Source organism: Lutra lutra, chromosome 1 (genome assembly GCF_902655055.1).
Source record: "Lutra lutra chromosome 1, mLutLut1.2, whole genome shotgun sequence".
NCBI lineage: Eukaryota > Metazoa > Chordata > Mammalia > Carnivora > Mustelidae > Lutra > Lutra lutra.
Genome location: NC_062278.1, coordinates 46,680,213 through 46,697,453, shown reverse-complemented (window position 1 = coordinate 46,697,453; position 17,241 = coordinate 46,680,213). Strand labels below are relative to the sequence as shown.

Here is a 17,241-nt window from a genome sequence, read left to right as displayed (position 1 = left end):
GTCTCAAAGAAGGAAGCAGAACTAAGCAAAGCTACAGATTATGACATTGTAATAATGGAGACATGTACAGGAGCAAAGGGAGAAGAAAGTGCCTAACTGTATCACTTGGGCAGGTTATACTTGGGGTCCAGGATAGATTTCACAAATCACAGCTCCAGAAGTGTAGATCATAAAGTCCTGCAACTACAACCAGGTAAAACATCTATTGACATTTATTCATATTAGAAAGCTATATTAGATAAAATTAATAAATTTATAATCAATCAAATTGAAAATTAGATAAAATCTGTATTAGATGAAAAAGCAATATCGAAGCCCAGTAAGAGTGCACAAAATACTGGGCCAACAATAGACATATAATTAATATGTACTGTCTGATTTAGTGAGAAAATATTGCAATAAAATGGGTGCTACTACATTGTGAATCATCAAATACTATGTGTAAGAAGAATATTCAAGGACTTTGGTATGTTAATATGAAACTACCTTTAAGTGAACTCTGCTACATTATTTAAAATAATTGTATAATTAAAAGTAAATGACAAAGATAAGGTATGAGAAATATGCAGGTAGAAAAACTGCTACAATGATTCTAACATGACCTACATAATTTGAGTTTATAGCTACCAATTATTGACCAAGGCAGGTCAGACCAGTACTTCAGGCAGAAGTCTTACTACTAACCAAATATCTAATTTGGGGCCAAAATCAAGTACATGCAAAAACTAGTTTGACACGTTTGACATTCTTATATAAATTGTCTTTCTTGTAGCTATTACCTTGGATTCACTCTAAAAGTTGTCAGGTTGATCTTGTTACTATTGTGAAATCCAGAAAGTCAACTGGTCCATCTTTATGATTATTAAAGATGTTAAAGTGTCCCCCCAAAACAAAAATTGGCAGCAGTACTGTATTTTCTAATATTATATCTGTAAATTTCAAGAATTCTGTAATTCATATAAGTATATCCGTATTCACATAATGGTTGCAATTAACATATTCAGGTAGTCAATTTTTATATTAGCAAAACAATTTCAGACTCTTTTTATGAAAATAAATTACTCATCTACTGCATTCTGTTCTGATTTTTCTCATGGAAACACCATTTTCTTTACATTGTTATTTCATATAAAGTTATTTTTATCTACAGATAATTTTTATTTTAAAATTATTTCATACTTATTGAAAAATTGATAGTACAAAAAACCTCTTTCATTTAATGATTGAAAGTATGTTTTCAAAATGATGTCCTATCACCCCTAAATAACTTAATGTCACTTAATAAACATGACCATTGTCCTAAAATCCTGAATAACCAAAATACAACCCTCAAAATGAAGAAATTAAAGAAGTACTACCATCTTATTCTCAGACCCTACTCCTGTTTTGTCAATTGTCTCATTAATGTCTTTCGTGGCAAACTGATCCAATCCAGAAGCACATATCACATTTATGTGTCATGTCTCTGTAGTCTCCTTCATTCTGGAAAAGTTCCTCAGTCTCTTCTTGACTTTCATGGTTGTGACACTTTTGAATGTTAAGGGCCAGTTTTTTGTTTGTTTTGTTTTGTTGGTTGGCAGTAATGGAGACATCTCTCTATTTGATGTCTCCTTATGATTAAATCCTTAGGTCTGGTGTTTTCCTTATGGTTAAATTCAGACTGTTTTTTGGCAAAAAATACCACGAAAGTAATGTTATGTTCTTCTTGTGTCTGGTGGCACATGATTTTCACTTGTCCTATTATGGATGATGTTTACTTGGATCAGTTGATGAATTCCATTTTAATTTATTGGCATTTTAACATATCTCTTTACATTTTTAAAATAGTTGCTATAGGGATTTTAATACACATTTTTAATTTACACTGCATACTAGAAATTGATATTCTATCACTTCACGTACAATGTAGTTTTTCAACTGTTTAGACCCTTTATGATCTATCCTATCATTTATACTGAAGTTGCCATATGTCATTTGTATTACACACACACACACACACACACACACAATTACAAACCTCATAAGAATATGCTCACTTTTTGTTTTAGACATTCACATGTACTTCAAGAACATTAAAGCAAAAAAAAAATCTCATATATTAACCAAAATATTTGCCATTTCATTGGTTTTTATTGTTTCTTGAAAATTAGATTACCTTTAGTATCATTTCCCTTCAGCCCAAGGAACTTATCTTATGATAGTGCAGAGCAGCTGGTAAATTTTTTTCTAAGTGTTCTATCTTATTATTCTGGATAATTTTTTTCTTTCCTTTCAACACTTTAAAGATATCGTACTATAGTCTTCCAGCATAGAGCTGGAAATATAATAAAAAATATAATAGTAAGAAATGTAATAGTTTATATCACTCAGTATATAAATATATTCCCTCCATCTGACCCCAGGTATTTCTGAAATTTTCTTTAGTTTTCAATGATTTGCTACGATGTACCTAGGGGGTTTGTTTTGTTTTGTATTAACTCTGTTGGAGGTTTGCTGAGCTTCTTAAATCTATAAATTATGTCTTTCATTCAGTTTGGGAAATTTTCAGCCATTATTTCTTTAAAAATTTATTCTGCTCCAATCTCTTTTCTTTTCCTGTTGGACTCCCAACTACATATATGCAAAAAGTACTTTTGATATTATCCCACAGGATCCTGAGGTTTTTTTTTTTTTTTTTTTTTTTTTTTTTTCCCTATATTTCTCTCTCTCTCTACTCCAGATGGGAAAATTTCTATTGATCTATATCTTCAAGTTTGTTGATTATTTCCTCTGTCATTTTCATTCTACAGTTAGTCTATGCAGTGATTTTTAAATATCAGACATATTTTTCAGTTCTAGAATTTCATTTAGTTTTAATATTTTCTATTTTTCTGCTGAAAATTTCTATTTATAAGCATTTTCCCCTTTATCTCATTAAGTTACTACAGCTGCCTTAAAGTCCTTTCCTGATCATTCTAGTTGAGTCATCTCAGTGTTGACCTCTTAACTTTTCCTTTGAAAATGGTTTTCTGGTCATAGTTTTCTGGTTCTCCATATGTCAACTAAATTTGGATCATCAGATATCTTGTCTCTTAGATATTTTGAATGCTATGGTGTAGAAGACTGTGGATTCTATTACATAATTCCAAATTCTATTATATATTTCCATTTTTATTTTATAGAGATACTGTTTAAACTCACACTGCAAACTTGGCCTTACTGATTGTTGACAGCAGATCAAATCTCAGTTCATTATTTTAGCCCTAGCTATAACCTGCTTTGAGTCTGCCTTGTTTGCTTCTGGTTTGGGACATAGCCAGACACTTGGGAATGTCTATACCTAGAATTTTAGACTCCCATTCTCTGGATCTATCCTTTACTGAATGTTCTTCCCTTCACTTTGCAGTGGCTCTGGTTGTCCCATGCCCTGTCCTCTTTTTTTCAGGGCAAAAATATGGCAAGTTTTTTGCCAGAGGCTTAGGAGCCCAGAGTTTTAGTTATGACTGCTGCTTGTTCTCAGTCTAAAACCTCAAAATGAAGAGGCACTTGGCTGGCTCAGTTGGTAGAACACATGACTCTTGATCTCAGGGTTGTGAGCTCAAGCTCCAAGAGGGGCACAGAGTTTACTAAATAAAAAACAAAACAAAACAAAAAACCTCAAAATGGGAAACTTACCACATTCAGTGCCACCTTCTAAGTTTCAACTCCCCTCCAAAATATGCTTGCTTTTGTTCGTTCTCTAAAAACTTCAGATACATGGAATTTTTTGTTGCTGCCCAGAATTTATAGTTATCTGTAGGAGGGTTGGTCTATCAGAAATTTATTCCACCCTTTCAGAAGCATAATTCAGTCTCAACTTATTTTTTTTAAAGATTATATTTATTTATTTGACAGATCACAAGTAGGCAGAGAGGGAGGCAGAGAGAGGAAGGGAAGCAGGCTCCCTGCTGAGCAGAGAGCCCGATGTGGGGCTCGATCCTAGGACCCCGGGATCATGACCTGAGCCAAAGGCAGAGGCTTTAACCCACTGAGCCACCCAGGCGCCCCTCAACTTATTTTTAAAATAATGAAAAAGATAATATATTACTAGCCCAGTCCTCATGGCTAGAAGCTTAAGAATATCTTTAGGAATAGAAATGGACATATAAAAAGTTAATTACTGAATAATTTAATATCTTGTTTAAATTAACACAGTAGTAACCTTCACTAACATTCCAATTTTATTTCCTTATTATGCTCCCAAAATTTGTGGGCCATGCAAAAATTACATGTAATATTGGCTTACATATTAACTAATTCAATAAATATGGGCCTAATATGTATACCATGCAGTGTCCTAGCCCCTTGTAATACAGTGTGAACAAATTTTCTGCACTCATGGGGTTTATATTCTAGGGTGAAAGACCAACAATCAATCTATCTCTCTCTCTCTCTCTCTCTCTCTCCATATATATATATATATATATATATATATATATATATATATATGTAATAATACCAGGTCATGATAAAGTGCAATAAGAAAAAGTATAGCAAAATAGAATAGGGGAGAGGTATAGATTCACTAGTTTGAATACAATAGTCAGAGATGACATTTCTAAGGGTGTGACTTGAGTGAAATTAGGGAGTGAGGCATGCAAGGGTCCAAGGAAAGGCATCCCAGATAGAGGAAAGAATATAATGGTCTTACAGAGGAAGAGTTTGCCTCATTCGAGAAACAGTAAGCTGGAGTGCAGTGAGACCAACCAGTTATTAGGAAGGAGGCTAAAGACAGAGTTAGAACACGTTAGGTAGAAATGTCTATAGTTCTGGTAATATTTTGGATTTTATGTGATGGAAGATATTAAAAGGTTAAGGATAGAATGACAGGACTTATTTTTTAAAAACGAAAATGACACTGGTTGCTGTGTAAGGGAGAACATTGTTGTTAAGGTAGAAGGGAAGCAGAGGGAATGAGGAAATGAGTTTAGAGGTCCAGACAGCTTACCATAGTTTGGACCAGAACAGTACTAATGTGGGAGGTGGGAGGTCAGAATCTGGATTTCTTTTTTTAAAACAGAATTTGCTGATGAATTGCAAAAGGGATATGAGAGAAGAAATTTTATCTCTTCTTCATATTTTAATTGTTATGATTATTGATTTTTTGGCATAATGGATAACTTGCATTGTGTCATTTTTATTACTTTGCTATCAATGAACCCATTTTTAGTCGCTGATATTTTAGTTGGCTAAATGAACTAATGCAAGTTGATACATAACATATAGGATATTACTACTTTCATTTGCAAATGAAGTGGAATATTGATTATAATGGATAAATTCTGATTTTGACAAGCTTATATAACTTAATATAATACTGTGATTATTCAACTCTCCCGCTTGTTTATATACCTTAAATTTAGGACTGGATACATGATGCCATTTACCTTTACTTAACAGCAGGAAATGAAATTGATTATCAGTACTATTGAAATACAGCCACCCCAGGTTTCTAAAATGTGCATAAGTGAAATATAAAATTTTGTGGAAACCTCACTAACAGTTTTAAATATATTATCTTGGTACTTTCAGACAATGAATGTTCTATGAAACTTTAGGGTATCACTTGTATTAGTAAATTATGATTTCTAAGTAGAAATACAAAGAATATTCTTTAAAACTAATTTTATAAAAGATCATCTATTTTTTCAGTGTCCTAAATGTCTTGATTCAAACATATAAACAAATGTGTGTTTATATTGGTATCTACACACACCCATGTGGTCAAAACAGTAGAATAAGAAATAATACAATACTGTGATATACCACCTGTTTTATTTATTTTGATAAATACCCAGTAGTGCAATTGCTTGATTGTAGGGTAGTTCTGTTTTTAACTCTTTGAGGAAACTCCATACTGTTTTCCAAGTGACTGCACCAGCTTGCCTTCCCTACCAACAGTGTAAGAGGGAACCTATTTCTCCACATCCTCCCCAACGCCAATTGTTATGTTGTTGATTTTAGCTGTTCTGACAGGTGTGAGGTGATATCTCATTGTAATTTTTATTTGCATTTCCCTGATGGTAAGTGATGATGAGCATCTTATCATGTGTTTGTTGGTCATGAGTATGTCTTCTTTGGAGAAATATCCGTTCATGTCTTCTGCCCATTTTTAAACTGGATTATTTGTTTTTAGGTTGTTGAGTTATTTAAGTTCTTTATGTATTTTGGATACTAATGCTTTATTATGTCATTTGCAAATATTTCCCCCATTCCACAGGTTGCCTTTTAGTTTCACTGTGCAGAAGCTTTTCATTGTGATATAGTCCAAACTGGTTACTTTTCCCTTTTGTTTCCCTTGCCTCTGGAGACATATGTAAAAAAAAAATTTGCTATGGCTGACGTCAAAGAAGTTACTGCCTGTGTTCTAGGATTTTAATGGTTTCAGGTCTCACCTTTAGGTCTTTAATCCCTTTTGAATGTATTTTTGTATATGGTGTAAGAAAGTGGTTGGAGCGCCTGGGTGGCTCAGTGGATTAAGGCCTCTGCCTTCAGCTCAGGTCATGATCCCAGGGTCCTGGGATCAAGCCCTGCATCGGGCTCTTTGCTCAGTGGGGAGCCTGCTTCCTCCTCTCTCTCTCTGCCTGCCTCTCTGCCTACTTGTGATTTCTGTCTGTCAAATAAGTAAATAAATAATCTTTAAAAAAAAAAAAGTGGTCCAGTTTCTTTCTTCTGCTTACTGCTATCCAGTTTCCCCCACCATTTGTTGAAGAGACTTTTTCCTATTGTGTATTCTTTCTTCTTTGTTGAAGATTAATTGACCATACAGTTGTTGGTTTATTTCTGATATTTCTATTCTGTTCCCTTGATCAATGTGTCTACTTTTGTGCCCGTACCATATTATTCTGATTACTACAATTTTGTAATATAACTTGAGGTCCGCAATTGTGATGCCTCCAACTTTGCTTTGCTTTTTTTCAAGATGGCTTTGGCTTTACAGGGTTGTTTTTGGTTCAATACAAATTTTATTTTAATTTTTTAAAAGATTTTAATTAATTAATTAATTAATTAATTAATTAATTTGACAGAGAGAGATGACAAGTAGACAGAGAGGCAGGTGGGGGATGGGGAAGCAGGCTCCCCGCCGAGCAGAAAGCCTGAGGTGGGGCTCAATCCCAGGACCCTGGGATCATGACCTGAGCTGAAGGCAGAGGCTTAACCTACTGAGCCACCCAAGTGCCCCTCCATTCAAATTTCAGAATTGTTTGTTTTAGTTCTGTGAAAAATGCTGTCGGTATTTTGGTAGGAACTGAATTAAATGTGTAGATTTCTTTGGGTAGTGCAGACATTTTAATAATATTTGTTCTCTCAATACATGAATATGGGATGACTTTCGACTTCTTTGTGTCATCTTCCATTTCTTTCATCAATGTTTTAAGCTTTCAGAGTACAGGTCTTTTACCTCTTTGGCTAGGTATCTTACTATTTTTGGTACAACTATAAATTGGATTGTTTTGTTAATTTCTCTTTCTGCTACTTCATTATTGGTGTATAGAAATGCAACAGATTTCTCTAGATTGATTTTATATCTGCAACTTCACTGAATTTGGTTATTAGTTCCAGCAGGTTTTTTTGGTGGACTCTGGGTTTTCTATACATAGTATCATGTCATCTGCAAATAGTAAAAGTTTTTCTTCTTTCTTACCTTTACTTCCTTTTCTTTACTTTTAATACCCCACTTACATCAACGGACAGATCATCTAAATAGAAAATCAAGGAAACAATGGCTTTGAATGACACAGGAACAGATGAATTTAACAGATATATTCAGAACATTCCATCCTAAAACAGGAGAATATGCGTTCAAGTGTATATGGAAATTCCCCCGAATAGATCACATATTAGCCCACAAAATCGTCTCAACAAATTCAAGATCAAAGTCATACCATGCATCTTTTCTGACCACATGCTATAAAACTAGAAATCAACCCCAAGAAAAAATCTGGAAAGACCACAAATATACAGAGGTTAAATTACATGTTACTAAACAATGAATGGGTCAACCAGGAAATAAAAAAAGAAATAGAAAAGTACATAGAAACAAATGAAAATGAAAACATAATGGTCCAAACTTCTGGGATACAGTAAAAGCAGTTTTTTTGTTTTGTTTTGTTTTGTTTTGTTTTAAAGCCAGAGGGTGAGTGGATGGGGTGGGGGTGCAGAGGAAGAGCGAGAGAGACTCTTAAGCAGTTCAACACCAGGCACAGAGCCTGATGCAGGGCTTGATCTCATTACCAAGATCATGACCTTAGCCAAAATCAAGAGTGGGATGCTTAACTGACTGAGCCACCCAGGGCACTCCACAAAAGCAATTCTAAGAGGGAAGTTTATAGCAATACAGGCCTATCTCAAGAAACCAGAAAAACGTCAACTCAACAACCTAATCTTGCACCTAAAGGATCTAGAAAAGAACAAACAAAACCTAAAAGGAGCAGAAATAAAGGGATAACTGAGATTAGAGCAGAAATAAATAATACAGAAACCAAAAAAACAAAAGAACAGATCAATGAAACCAGGAGCTAGTTCTTTGAAAAAGGTCAGTAAAATTGATAAACCTCTAGCCAGACTTATCAAGAAAAAAAGAGAAAGCACTCAAATAAATCACAAAGGAGAGAGGAGAAGTAACAACCAACACCACAGAAATACAAACAATTAAAAGAGAGTATTATAAAAAACTATATGCTAACAAATTGGACAACCTACAAGAAATGGATAAATTCCTAGAAACATATAAACTACCATAACTGATACAGGAAGAAATAGAAAATTTGAAGACTGAAAACCAGCAAAGAAGCTGAATCAGTAATAAAAAACTCCTAACAAAGAAAAGTCCAGGACCAGATGGCTTCCCAGGGGACATCTACCAAACATTTAAAGATTTAATACTGATTCTTCTCAAAGTATTCCAAAAAAAATGAAAAAAAAAAAAGGGGGAAAACTTCCAAATTCATTGTATGAAGCTGGCATGATCCTGACACCACAACTGGATAAAGATACCACTAAAAAAGAGAACTACAAGCCCATATCCCTGGTGCACACAGACGGAAAAATCTTCAAAATACTAGCAAACTGAATTCAACAATAAAAAACAATTATTCACCATGATCAAGTGGGATTTGTTCCTGGGTTGCAAGGGTCTTCAATATTTACCTGTCAACAATGTGACATATCACATCAGTAAGATAAAGATTAAGAAACATATGATCATTTTAATAGAAGCAGAAAAGGCATTTAACAAAGTATAACATCCATTCATGATAAAAATCCTCAACAAAGTAGTTTTAGAGGGAATATACCTCTACATAATAAGGCCCATATATGAAAAACCCACAGCTAATATCATCTTCAATGGGGAAAAACTGAGAGCTTTTCCCCTAAGGCCAACAAGGCAAGGATGTGCACTCTCACATTTCACAGAGTACTTGAAGACCATGCTATAGTAGCCAGATAACAAAATGAAATCCATGTCATTTTTCTGTCTTAATTGAATCTATCCAGTGAGTTTTTATTCCAGCTATTGTATGTTTCAGTTTTTAAAATGTTCATTTATCTTTGTTGTTATATCTTCTGGTTCTATACTGAGACTTTATATTTCCCCATTTGTTTCAAGAATGTTCATCTCTACTTTGGGCATTTTTATAATAGCTATTTTAAAGTTAGATAAATATAGAGTGCCTGGGTGGTTCAGTGGGTTAAAGCCTCTGCCTTCGGCTCAGGTCATGATCCCAGGGTCCTGGGATCGAGCCCCACATCAGGCTCTCTGCTCAGCAGGGAGCCTGCTTCCCTTCCTCTTTCTGCCTGCCTCTCTGCCTACTTGTGATCTCTGTCAAATAAATAAATAAAATCTTAAAAAGAAGTTAGATAAATATGTTAGATAACTCCAACATCTGTGTTACATTGGCATTGGCATCAGCTGCTTTTTCTTTTCCCATGTGAATGTTTTCCTGGCTTTTGCATACTTAGTAATTTTGCATTGTATCCTGGACATCTCAAATATTATGAGTCTGAGTATTCTTTAAATTCTATGGAGACTGTTGACCATTTTGTTTTAGAAGGCATTCAACCTGGTTGAATTCAGGTCAAAAGTTCCAACCAGCGTCATAGCAATTAGAGTTTCAATGTTATTTCTGTTTTCAAAAACCTTTGTGGTTTTATTCAGATCTAGTCCATGGCCAGATCTAGGCCACCTAGTGGTCAATCTAGAATTTGGGTTGTTGTCCATATCCTCCAGTTCGGGTCTCAAAGTCTATACATTTATACTCAGACCCATAGTGAGGTTAAGGCTGAAAGTCCATAAACAACTTTATGGAGTAGCTTTGCTGATCTTCTGCTTCTCCCAATCTCCCCTACACCTTCCAGTTCTCTGGGGCTCCCTTTTTTGATCCACCAGCTAGAAAGCTGATGCTTCATGAACCTTATTTTGCCATACTCTTTCCTTGAATGTGCTCTTGTCTGGGGCCAAGTGGTTGGAAAACAGAATAAAAGGAATGAGCATTTGCCACAACTTCTTAGGACCATAAGGACTCTCACTGTAGAGGATGGTTTCCCCCTTCAGAATTTTAGCTATGAGTTATCCACTGCCGCTGTTGCTACTGTTGAATACTTGAGATTGGGGGTTCATGCACAAGGGGTAGAAAACAATGTAGTATTTCCTTAACTTTTGCTGATTGTTAGAGAACTCCTTTCCCACTCTGAGCTGGAATTTCTCCTGGAGCTATGTCTGCACAGATGCTTAGTTCTGGGTTTTAAGCTGCTTTAAGCCAAGGTAGTGAGGACACCACAGGGGAAAAAAAATGGGCATAGTCACTGCTGGATGGTGGCACATTAAATTCCAGTCTTCTTCAATCTTCCCACTACTATGTACTTCTCAGTCCTCAAGTAGCTGCCCATGCATTCAAACAGCTGGTCTATGCAGGTTTTACCATTGCATTCAAAGCGGGGACAGGGTGGAGTGTGCTTACTCCAAGTTACCCAGAACTAGAACTTCTAAGGTAGCTTTCTTTAAAAAAAAAAAATATATATATATATTTATTTATTTATTTATTTTAGAGAGGGAGAAACAGAGTGAGCACCCGCGAACAGGGGTAGGGGCTGAGGGAAATTGAGAGAGAATCTCAAGCAGACTCCCTGCTGAGTATGGAGCCCCATTCAAGGCTTGACCTCATGACCTCAGCTGAAACAAGAGCTCAACTGACTGAGCTGCCCAGGCGGTCCCTTCCAAAGTCACTTTTGATCAACTATCACTATGCTTACTTGAGGGTGGCTTTTATGTTCTTCAAAATCCTCGGGTTTTGGGATGTGTTCTTAAAAAATCTTGTCCTGCTTTGCATAAATAAAATTATTCATTGTATAGGGGTTTTAAATGTAAAAAGGGTAAGTTGAATTTTGTGAACGTATAAATTAAACTTACCGAATTAGCAGATAGTATTTAAGACATTAATAATGTAGCATCTAAAAATATATTAAAACTCTATCAAATAATAAGGTTTCCAGAAATGACAAGAGCAGATATATCACACTTAAGGGTTATAAAAACCAGTAACAAATTTTTTTTAAAAAACCTAAAAAATGGTATAAGAATAACATTTGCAAGATAGATCTATGAATCTGCCCAAGAAAGCCCAAGGAAAAAAGTTAATGATCACTGGTGAGTGAAGTGTGAGCATGCTCACACACACACACAGAGTACACTAAGGCTAAGATAGAGCTTGAATGTAAAATTGGCTTTAACTGCCAACATTAATGATTTCATTTAACTGGAAGAAGCATAAACCTATTTCAGTTTACTACATTAAGGTATTTCATAAAATACCTGGAAGAATTTATAAACTTTTCCAAAAGAGAATGAGAAAGAGAGAGACTAACTTGGGGCCTCAGACTTTATGGATGGATATATATTATATCACCAGTTCCATGGCAAAAATTTAGAAGATGGAGGGATAACCACGAAGTTTATAATGAAGAAAATATTTTTAGCTATAGTTGTTACTCGTGATCACTTAACTTAAAATGCATATCCACAGGGTGCCTGGATGGCTCAGTCAGTTAAGTTTCCAACTCTTGATTTCAGCTCAGGTCATAATTTCATGGGTCCAGATATCGAGCCCCACATGGAGCTACCTGCTTGGCGGGGAGTCGGCTTGAGATTCTCTCCCTCCATCTGCCCCTCCCCCAGCTTGTGCTCTCACTAAAAATACATAAATCTTTTTAAAAAATGCGTATCTACAAACTGAATCATAAATGTTCCCAAATTTTACCATATGTATTTCAAGACTATCAACACTACTTATCATTTATGTCAAAATATACTGGTAAAAGTCATAGGGAAATCTGGAAAGTCAAACCATGTGCTTAGGGATAACCTGTGTGTGTATGGTTATACTTTAAAATATTAATGTGTCCCGGGGTGCCTGGGTGCCTCAGAGGGTTGTGTCCGACTCTTGGTTTTGGCTCAGGTCGTGATCTCAGCATGGTAAGACTGAACTCCACATTGGCCTTCATGCTCAGCATGGAGTCCACTTAGGACTGTCTCTCCTTTCCTTTTGCCCCTTCCCCACAATACGTGCACTCTCTCTGATAAACAAATAATTCTTTAAAATTTAACATGTCTGATGTTTCAGAATCTGCCCAATGTGTTGCTACTCATTTAAAGAAAAGGAAGGAAAAACACTTCAGAAGGATAGGACATCAGTCTTACCAGGGGAGAAAAAAAGATTTCAAAGAGCATTACTTTGTAGGTATCTGAATCTAATTTTTCATACTTAATATAATTAAGAAAGAAGTAATTTGCAAATTGTTCTATTCCATTTTAGAAAATCTTTAGCTTTTTGAAAAACCTCATAGAGGTTAAGAACATACATTCTGGAGATGGATTGTCTAGACTCAAAATCCAGGGTCCTGCTTATTTGCACTGTAACAGGGGTCAACCATTTTTATGGAAAGCCCCAGAGTATAAATAATTTTATGCATTACAGACCACATTACAGTATCTGTTGCTCTTTTTTTCTTAATTAATCCTTTAAAAATATAAAATTATTAGTTCAAGGGTTATACAGAACCAGATTGGTAGTTTGCTGACACCTGATCTATGTAACAGAGATGAGAACACCTATTTCATAGGGTTGTCAAGAGGATTAAATGAATTAATATATGTAAAGTGCTTAGAAAGTTCCTGGCACATACTAAAAGCTATAAAATAAAAATTATTACTACTACATATCTAACCAAATTTTGTTTTCAAAATACCTACTATTCCTCTATGACTTGTATGTAGCATTACTTGGTGACTTCAAATTTGGAGAAAGATTTAATTTGTCCCTCTTGGTTTACTCTAAATCACCAGAAAAAGTTTAGCACTGTACATTGATTGATGAAACTCCAAGTGTGGCATTAAAATTGAGTGATCAGAAGGAAGAGTCAATAATGGTCCTGAGGAAGTCCCTTGTAAATCCCAGCAGGAGCATCCTTAATGAGAAAGATTCACTATGAATATAATAACTAAGTTACCTGAAACATTCAATTAAACACAATAACCAATTTTCTATTATTATAGTATTTCCCCCCAGCCACAGAAATGGACAAACCTATTTTAAATCCATTTAAGTGAACATTTAATCTGTTTTATTTATTTTTAATCTAAAAAGTAAGAGAATAATCAAAAAGCAGAAAATATGCATACTTAAAATGCTACAGCATTTTAACACACCACAGTTACATGTAGGAGGTATCTGCCTTAAATATTCCCAAGATTAATTGCATATATTTATGGAAATCACAACGTGTTATGCCAAGAATTCTAGAGGAAAAAAAAAATAACTTAAGCAATCAAAAAATAATTCACAGTTTTTAGCAGACAACCTATAAATGAAAACAAATTTATATAAAACTGAACTCTTTTGTGATTTACAAGGCATGGGCTGAATAGGGCCACATATAAATACTTAAGTACAATACATACAATAAGTTTTGAACATTTTATGAAGTGTTTATATTGAAATATAGAGCTTAATGAATTAAAATTGCAACAGAGTGATATCTAAACATGAAAAAACACTTGCTCGAGTTTTAATGCAATAAATTTTAATTGTATACCATGATAAATACAAATGCAATAACCTCAGCTTATCCACACTTTTATGGCATCCTGTAGTCCAATGTGATTCTACATAATCTTCACATGAAAATGTACAGTAGAATAGATGTTAATAGAGCATAAACTAGATTTGGAGATCATGGAAACTTAAGGAAAAAGTACTCTTTTTTTTTCTTCTAAATATTTGCACAGGTATGAGTTATAGCAGTTTGTGCAGTACTCATTAATTTATTATCAGTGTAGTTTTAAAAAGTATTTTTATTACTCATTTATACCCAGAGTTGAAAATCTGAAGTATTCAGAGACTTAAAAGAAGAAACAATCAAAAGCAAAACAAAATAGTAGTCACTTTTCTCTGACTTTCCCACCCCCATCTTGGTCTCCCGCCCCAATGAGAGCCTTTCCAATCCTTTTCGCTATCCTTGTGGCAGATAGCTCTGTATTTCTACTATCTGTAATACTCTTGTCTCTTGAATTCATCTATCTTAAACAGATGGTTTGGTTCCAAATCATAGCACCAGCATTTACTAGTGCCATTTAGCAAGTAACTTTTTCAGGTCTCTGTTTTCTTGTCTATGAAACAAATAATAAAACCTACCTACCACACAAGGTTATTGCAACTATTAAATAACGTAAAATCCAGTATGTGTAGTAATATCTAGCTCAAAATATAGTGTTCATATAGTGATAGCTATTATTACTATTGTGAAAGCTATTATATATTGTTCATATGGTGATAGTTATTGAACTATTACAGTCGTTCTGGTGGATAAGGATTTGAACTCTAATATACTCTTTCTTCATCCTCCTAAACTATTCTCCTATCCTCCAGAACAATAGCATATAAGTATTTTGTTAAACTATATTCAGTGTTTTCATGTCCCTTTTATATTTGAGGCAACTCTAGATTAATGAGAATCTCACTTTGTATCCTCATCAAAACAGAGGCCTGTAAGCTAGCTAAAATGCTGGACTATTCAAATATTCTGGGTAACTTTTAATTTACCAGATTCCAAACCACTGGGATTTTTGGCCTAAGAGAAACTGACTTACAGAACTTTGCTTTTAAAATGATTTCAATTCAAATCTCTATGGCATATACACCAGTACCACCGTTAGGGTAACATACCTAGTATTACTCACTTATCTTTTGTCTCCTTTCTAATTTTTATTTTCTTTAAAGATTTTGTGTATTTGAGAGAAAAGGGCAGGAGCTGAAGGCAGAAGCTCAACTGACTGAGCGACCCAGGTGCCCCTTGCCTCCTGTTTTTATCATTTTCACAGCTAAGGACATGGTAAGATGTTTTACACATTGTATATTACAGTTGTTCTTTATATGCAGTGTTTTTCAGGATTGACACCCTTGCTCTATATACTGTTTTCTAGTGGTTAATTTAAAATGAAATCTTCTACTCAGAGGTCACAATTATAAGTGGTCTCTAAGTTTTGAGAACTCACATAATTTGCATAGAGTAGATGCCTGAGATGTCTAAAATTCTAAACAACATTTTTGTAGCAGTTTATGCTCAGGAAAAACACAGTTTGGTGAGTCACAATTTATTTTAAGAAAGTGCTATAGTAATTGGAGGCATTTTAAAGAAACAAGAAGTCAGTTAATTATTTAAGAATCATTAGTTCATTTGCATACCTCTTAATCTTAAAATCCAAGATATTCATGTAGCCAAAAATAAAATGATACTATGTATGAAAAGGTTCTCAAAATCACCCTCATTAATTTTAAGTTCACTATGGATAAAGAATATGTCTTGATTTATTTACCTTGTATCACCATTGCCTGGGACAATGTCGGACTAGTGTAGGTACAGAGAGGTTCAATACACATTCATTGGATAAATAAATTCAGCTTAATTTGGTCTCAGAAAACTTACAAATGCTTGACAGTAAAACACTAAATATTACGTTAACACAGCATTATTCTTTTCAGTGTAAACAAAGTACACTAGTTTGTACATTGTATATTATGTTTATTGATAGTGACATATAGTAAAAATTTTATGTATACATTAATTACCCATGGTCCCTTATAAATATTTAAAGTTCTTTTTCCAAACACAATCATACTGCAAAGTCATACCATAAACTAAACTTTGTAAGACAATTTTAAAAAGATGCATTAAACATATTATAAATCATGATGAGATATTGAGATGGCTTATAACTCTGAGTTTAAACATTCTAATTACAATCAAATGTAGACTTTTACTAAGAAGTTGATAATTCTGGAGAAGGAGTCCTTCTGAGGAATGATTTAGTTTTAATATAATTAATGGTCAGATTAGCATACCTGAAGTCCTATGTTCTTAAAAAGTTCATTCAGAGTCCATAAATGCAAGCAGAAGATTATGAAGTATTCCTAGATGCACAAACATCTTTTAAAAAAATTTGAAGTATTCAGTGTGCCTTAAGATATATTCCTTGAATTGAAAACTGTTGAGGTTTCCAAATACTATCTTTTCAAGTCTTCACAGCCTGGATCTGATCTGATAACAAAAACCAAACAAAAAATTATCAGTCTCCACAGGCAAAATCCATTTTCTAAAGTAATCCAAGAAAAATCTATAAAAACACTGTGGAAGCCTCTGCACAAACTGTTTGTTTAAAGCACAAACACACTGTAGCTTTTGATTCTGTCATTGTACATGCACACAGTTAGGAGCCAACTAGTTCTCCAAGGCTTTATGAAAAATAGTGATCCCTTGGCTCATCTCCGCTTTCTTTCTTAGGCAACCATTTCTAACCCCTTTTAGGAGATACCTCTGTATCTCTAAGTAATATACTTTTTTTTTTTATTACTTTTTGAAATATCAGTTCCTTCAATGTAGTATGAGGCTTCAGTTCTCGCTCTGTGCTGCCCTGCAACCCTCGTTATGCATCCAGCACTCCCATTCTTCTACCACAGTAATCTAGTCATATGATGACTCTACATGCTACTCACAACTGAGACAGGTTGTATCTCCCTCCCTGTTATTCTTCCTTTCTTCTACATTTTGTTTTCCCTGTTTTAATAAGTGTGCCTTATTCTCTAGTCCTGTCTTAGTTTTTCAAGATACTTAACACTAATTCATTGCCACTATTCTCACGCTGTTTAAACCTTTATTACTATGAAGCAC

At 34.5% G+C, this 17,241-nt stretch overlaps 1 protein-coding gene across 2 annotated transcripts in view; it reads right to left on the bottom strand.

Annotated features, from left to right (window-relative positions):
* Positions 1-14,077: 14,077 nt before the first annotated feature.
* ARL6 (ADP ribosylation factor like GTPase 6) overlaps positions 14,078-17,241 on the bottom strand; it is a 49,311-nt gene continuing 46,147 nt past the window's right edge. For both annotated transcript variants that reach the window (XM_047722539.1, XM_047722546.1), the window contains one exon: positions 14,078-16,611. In XM_047722539.1, coding sequence (XP_047578495.1) covers positions 16,578-16,611 — 34 coding nt within the window. In that variant the 3' untranslated portion in view covers positions 14,078-16,577. The remainder of the gene's footprint in view (positions 16,612-17,241) is intronic.